Source organism: Phoenix dactylifera, chromosome 2, assembly GCF_051530095.1.
Source record: "Phoenix dactylifera cultivar Ajwa chromosome 2, Ajwa_hap1_PhDact_Kaust_v1.1, whole genome shotgun sequence".
NCBI lineage: Eukaryota > Viridiplantae > Streptophyta > Magnoliopsida > Arecales > Arecaceae > Phoenix > Phoenix dactylifera.
The window spans coordinates 48,352,144-48,357,693 of record NC_143191.1 but is presented as its reverse complement, the minus strand read 5'-3'; the positions used below and the strand labels follow the sequence as shown (position 1 = coordinate 48,357,693).

At 37.4% G+C, this 5,550-nt stretch overlaps 1 protein-coding gene across 5 annotated transcripts; it reads right to left on the bottom strand.

The window, feature by feature from the left end:
* Positions 1–671: 671 nt before the first annotated feature.
* Positions 672–4,873, bottom strand: LOC103697150 (dehydrodolichyl diphosphate synthase CPT3-like). Of its 5 annotated transcripts, none has more exons than XM_008778951.6 (4): positions 4,715–4,873; positions 3,170–3,234; positions 2,229–2,298; positions 672–2,152 (listed from the first exon to the last, which is right to left on the bottom strand). In XM_008778951.6, the coding sequence occupies exons 3-4, from the start codon at positions 2,240–2,242 to the stop codon at positions 1,420–1,422; spliced, it is 747 nt and encodes a 248-aa protein (XP_008777173.3). In that variant the 5' UTR covers positions 2,243–2,298; positions 3,170–3,234; positions 4,715–4,873; the 3' UTR covers positions 672–1,419. The 5 variants fall into 5 exon arrangements, 4 of the variants coding, with proteins under 4 accessions (XP_008777173.3, XP_008777172.3, XP_038976787.3 ...); XR_015975758.2 differs by having other exon boundaries at positions 2,056–2,152; positions 2,247–2,298; positions 4,715–4,855; XM_008778950.5 differs by having other exon boundaries at positions 672–2,298; positions 4,715–4,855.
* Between the last annotated feature and the right edge of the window lie 677 nt (positions 4,874–5,550).

The window sequence follows — 5,550 nt, the reverse complement described above, 5'->3', positions numbered from 1 at the left end:
TGTGCTGCATGGCTTCACTATCAGCTTGGTCATTTCCCCATTACTTATCTAGATCTACCGTTAAGCCCCTAAAAGCTGAAAAAGACTGATGGGCAACCTCTAATCCAGAAGATAGAGAGAAAACTGGATGAGTGGAAGGCCATTTACTTTCACTAGGGGGTAAACTAATTCTGCTTAATGCAGTGATATCAGCTATTCCTCAGTATTGGATGTTGGTCTTCATGCTACCAGAGTGGGCCAGGAAGAGAATAAATCAGCATATAAAACAAATTGATCAGGCAAAGATCCTCCAAGTGCTCAGCTTCATGAACGTAAAGTTTAATCTGTACCGTAAGTTGTCAACCATTCTGATAATACTGCATTTTGTTATAGTTCAGCTTTTGTGTTTAACCTAACCTAGACATATTAATTTGACAGACATTGAATTTGGTAAACCCTCTTAATAAACACCAGATGTGGATATGACTACACATAGATCTATATCCACTCCATAAAATGGCTTTCCAGAACAGATTAAAGCTTACTTCTATATCAAGCTTTACATTTAGCATAGTTCAGCATCCAAAACTAACATAATTGATCGTGCTACAAAAAAAATTGCGTTTACTGAGAAATATGGACACTAATAAGAAAGCTGCTGACAAACAGTTTGTGCATTCTTGGAAAGCAAATGGCCAGAAACTAGTCGTTATACTAATGATATTCTCAAAAAGAATTAGTACAATCATGTTCTTGAAAAGCAATATCACAAATTTCAGATGGAAACTTAAAGGAACATGTTCATTTTGAAAGGGAGGCGTTCCTCTTCTAGTTGGTCAGGCTTTTCAGCCATGCCATTGCCTCATTTGACCAGATGCCCGTGTAAGTCAAGGTACAGCAACTATTGCAGCATGTTGTCTGAGACCTTAAATGCAGAAGGAACTAACATATGCTGATTAACTAGTACAGGCACTAAATTATAGCAAAGAACAATGTTCACTTGTCAAACGTGCTCAATGGTGAAAACCAAGAGACTGTATTAAATGACTGTAACCTTAAATAACTTTAGCCTTGGAGAAAACAAGAGCAGCTGACAACAGCAGCAGCAGCAAAGCAGTTTGAATGGATGGGCATATTACCATGGAAAACAATGGAACCGCCATATGACACATGTAATCTGTCAGGTTCACCCAAATCCCCACCGTAATATAGTACAAAAAAATATAATAATTTTCCTTTTCCAAATTTCAAACCTCTTTATCAAGGATGCCATCCTCAAACAATCATGCCAACACAAAATTGCAACAGCATGGCATTTTAAAACAGATAACCTTGGCCTCATTTCTTCTGACTGATATAGAGGCTCATTGTCATTACAACACACTTCGATGTAATGAAATACAGTACAATTCCTGTGAAGCTAAACATCAGAGTCAAGTCTCAGTGTTTCTTTTTACTTAAGCTTCTCCTATGTTCTAGATAAGGGTAGACCCTCTGGTATTCTAAAACAGCCCAAACCAGGTGCCTAAATGAGAACTCAGGCCATAAAGGGACTGGATTCTGCAAGTGGCTATAAGTAGTTTGCCATAGAAGGAAATTACTCAACCGAGTCTCTCCCGATGTCCTCATCACAATATCAGGATCTGGACAATCAGCTGTGTAGAAGTGCTGCTCCAAATCAGTGACTGAAATCGCACCATCCATGCTATCTGCCCAAATTGATTCATCAGCATAACTATTGCAGTACCTTTCTTGTATTCTGTCCCTCTTTTCCACAAATGATTCTTCAATGGCATGCACAATCTCATTTGTCGAGGTGTAGGCCACACATACTGAAAACACTGGTCCTGTGTTCCTGGCAGTGCTTGCCATTGCCTTCTCAGCTGCTAATCGTACCGGTTCGCTCAAAAGACTCAGGTTTCCCCAGAAATTAATTTTAACTCCATATTTGTTCACAATGCTTTCTTTCATTAGCAATTCATCAATCTTCTCCTTCATTAGATCCATCAATGAATGGACCTCATCAGGTTGTCGTTTAAAATTGTCAATACTGAAAGCATACACGGTGACATACTTTACACCCATCTCATAGCAGTATTGGAGAACAGAGGTGAGAGCTGTGAAACCAGCCCTGTGGCCAGTACCCTGTTTGACATTCCTGCTCTTGGCATATCTACGATTTCCATCCATGATAAATGCAATATGTTTAGGTATGGGACCAAAAGAGAGCACAGAAAAGAGGCACTTACGTAGAAAGCACCATACACCTTCAAGAAAATTGGATGCACTGCTTTCATGATGCTTCTTCATTACGAAATCCTATTAAATATGAAAATACATATTCAGGTCATCAGTCACCAATTACAAATTGGGAGGACAAACTATGAGAATCCATCCACAATAGATAGAGGAATAGCATCAAGAACTCCCGATTTATCTCAAGAAGAACAACATTCTTTTACTTTTTTCCTATTCTTTAGAGAACAAAAATATCATAAATTTGAGGATGAAATATCAACACATAATGCACTATCCTGATTTTATTTCTAAACATTATAATCTTATCAAAGAGTAGAGGCCATTAGTAATACTGTTACTGTCTGAAAGTAACATAGTTCACATACTTCTCAATATAGTTCACCCCTCCCTTTGGCAACTATAAAAAAAAAAAAAAAAAAAATTGCATGCCCATACACATTACTACCTGAAATATTTGAAAGTAAACTATTTCATGATAGATTCATTTTTCTCTAAGTTTATTGCATGTTCTTTGTGTTAATTTCTCCCATGGAATATACTAGACATAACTCCAAAGGAAAATTAAGAGCAAGGAGCATAGCACCATCCTCACATGATGAAATCAGAGATTTAAATTTACTCTGGTATTAAAATTAGAAGAGCTTGTCATACAAACCAGAAATTTCCACATCTTCAAAGATTCATTTAAGCAAAAATCCTATCTATCAGATTTCATTTTAGCAACAAATTATCTCTAAATTGATCTGTATGAGAAAACTCGTGACTATACTATCAGAAACATGGTCCTTGTGTCCAAAATGATTAATTTATATAAAACTGTAAGGATGTAACTGTCATGAGATCATACATTCTTGCCGCTATCCTAAGCTTAAACTTTATTTTGCAGCTAGATAATACTTGAACACACACACACACATTGAAGTTTTTTCACCTGCTAATTATTTTGGGCAGATCTGTTGGTTTCACCAGAATGGTAGAAAACATTCACGCATTCATCTGCCAGGAAAAATAACACTGAAATGAGATACTTCGCCAAGGCACATGAAGTAATACCCAGAAATGACATTACTTTGATTGAATTAATTGAAACAATAAGTTTTACAAGGGTGTTTAAGTTCAGTGCAGTATGGACCAAAAACCATGATGCATATTGCATTGTATTGTTTTGTATTTAAATCAAGCTTCCCAAATACAACCACAGCCGAAACTCATGAAGCTTTGAGAATTAATAGGAGTTGGTTATTTGAATGCACCTTTGTCAGACAGTACTTGAATGACCAAACATCAACATAACAAAATCCTTTCGATTTTCTTCATATAAACAGATTATATATAGAGCAAGAGAATAAAAATAATTATAGATGCTTCAAGCATGGGGTATGGAAGATGGATCTTTTCCACAGTAGTGAAAAAAATATGAGGTTGGTACATATAATTAGTCATTTATGCCTTCTGTTTTAGCGGTGGTATATTGTTAAAAGCAAGGAAGCCTAGACGCAATATTATCTATAAATGGAAGGACGCCTGGACCCCTAAAAGTATTGAGTTAAGTCGTAGCTTAACAGAATGCCAAAATTGTAAATGAAAGTCCTTCTTCAGGCCTTCAAAATACTGTGGAGCAGGGGAACTATAGAAGGATGACAAGCAACCAACAATTATCTCGAGAAAAATTTGAATCCTCCAAGGTATAATTCATTGATACAAATTATTTGAACAATAGTAATTGGTAAATATTAACAGTATCAAATGGAAACTATATAACAAGTTATAATAATAATTCAGTAATGGACCTCATGGCAACCTAGGTGCTCACTTAATGCAGGTTGCGTATTTAGTGAAACAACATACAATTAGAGCCAGCATTAAGAAGGCCATGGGAGCTTCACTATGATGGTTCAATTAGGTTATGGGCGAAAACTACTAGGTAACAATGCTTGGCTAGGAACTTTTACCCGGCAACTCCAGGAAGTTCTCCTGTGTCAATTACAATAGATTGAATATCTTCAAATCAATCAATACATTACTGAACTAACGAAGAAAACAGCAAGGGAATCTATGTCCAAAGCTTGTTATCCTTGTCTCTTAACATCCAAACCAACGATTTTGAGCCATTCAATGGACCTGTTTTGCTCCAACGCAGTAGAAAAAATACTGAAAAATGCAAGGAATTGATAAATAAAATCCATCCACCAAAGCACATTGAGCGATGCTTCTATTTATCCCTTTTTGAAAAAGGTGGAAGTTAAAGAGGCTACTGTTAATATTATATGATACAGAGAAATAATAAGAAGAAAGCTTCAATTTTGTGGGCCGGTTCGCTAAAAAAAGTTACGGATTTAGTAACTACTAAGAAAAAGAGATTAGATGAGTCAAAAACACGGGATGGAGAAACGGAGTGTAGATAAAAGGATCGCGGCCATGGCGAACGAGCAAAAGCGACGGAGGTACAGAGAGACAAGGGTGGGGGTGGGCGTACCTTGATCTCAAAGATAAGAGAGAGAAAAGCCTGGACGGAGGGCGGCGACGGCCGCCGGCCGGCCGGCGGCGAAGAGAGGAATAGAAGAAGCGAGGCAGGAGCAAGCGAGCGGGCGAGGACGAGCGGAGGACTTTCTTCGGCCTTTTTAGCCTCAGAAATATTAACTTCTGCTCCTCAGTAAATAATTTTAATTTGATGTATGTGCTTGTCCACGTCATGTTGTGACTCGAGTTCACCCACGTGGTGGTGCTCCTGGGGAAGTTGGGGTCATGTTCTATTGCTAGAGTCAAAGCCCGAGGCCCCACCATTTTGGGCGCTAGTGGATGCTCTCAGATCTAGCTGGTTGTGGTAGCTTTTAACGGATGAGTACTTTTCGCAAGCTGCTTTATCTAATTTTGGGTGGCCATGATAGTTTTGGAGGAGTGCGGTGGCATTTGGAATATGTGTCATCTCACATTTTTTTCGTTATAACACCCCGTTCACATTTGGTGGAAGCTCCCATAATTGAAGGAAAAAGAGAAAGAGAAAAAACAAAAAAAACTGTCGGCAGCTCTCACAAGTTGCTCGTGCACGACCCAAATACAAACACTACTCGACTCGACTATTACCGATTTCAAATCAACTCGAATAACTTGAATAATTTTTCAAGTCGAACTCAAGTAGCAAAATACTCGATTTGAAGGTTCGCAAGCCTAATCAAGTATATAAATATATATTTTATAATATTATATTTTATTTATAATATACTAATTTTATATTTAAAAATATATTTTTTATGTATATTAATCTGATCTAACTCTTATTTGGCTAATCCTAAGAGTCTCTGACAGGTTTTC

Excerpts from the sequence above, each read along its gene's own strand:
- LOC103697150 (XM_008778950.5), bottom strand. The coding sequence starts at position 2,289 with ATGAAGAAGCATCATGAAAGCAGTGCATCCAATTTTCTTGAAGGTGTA.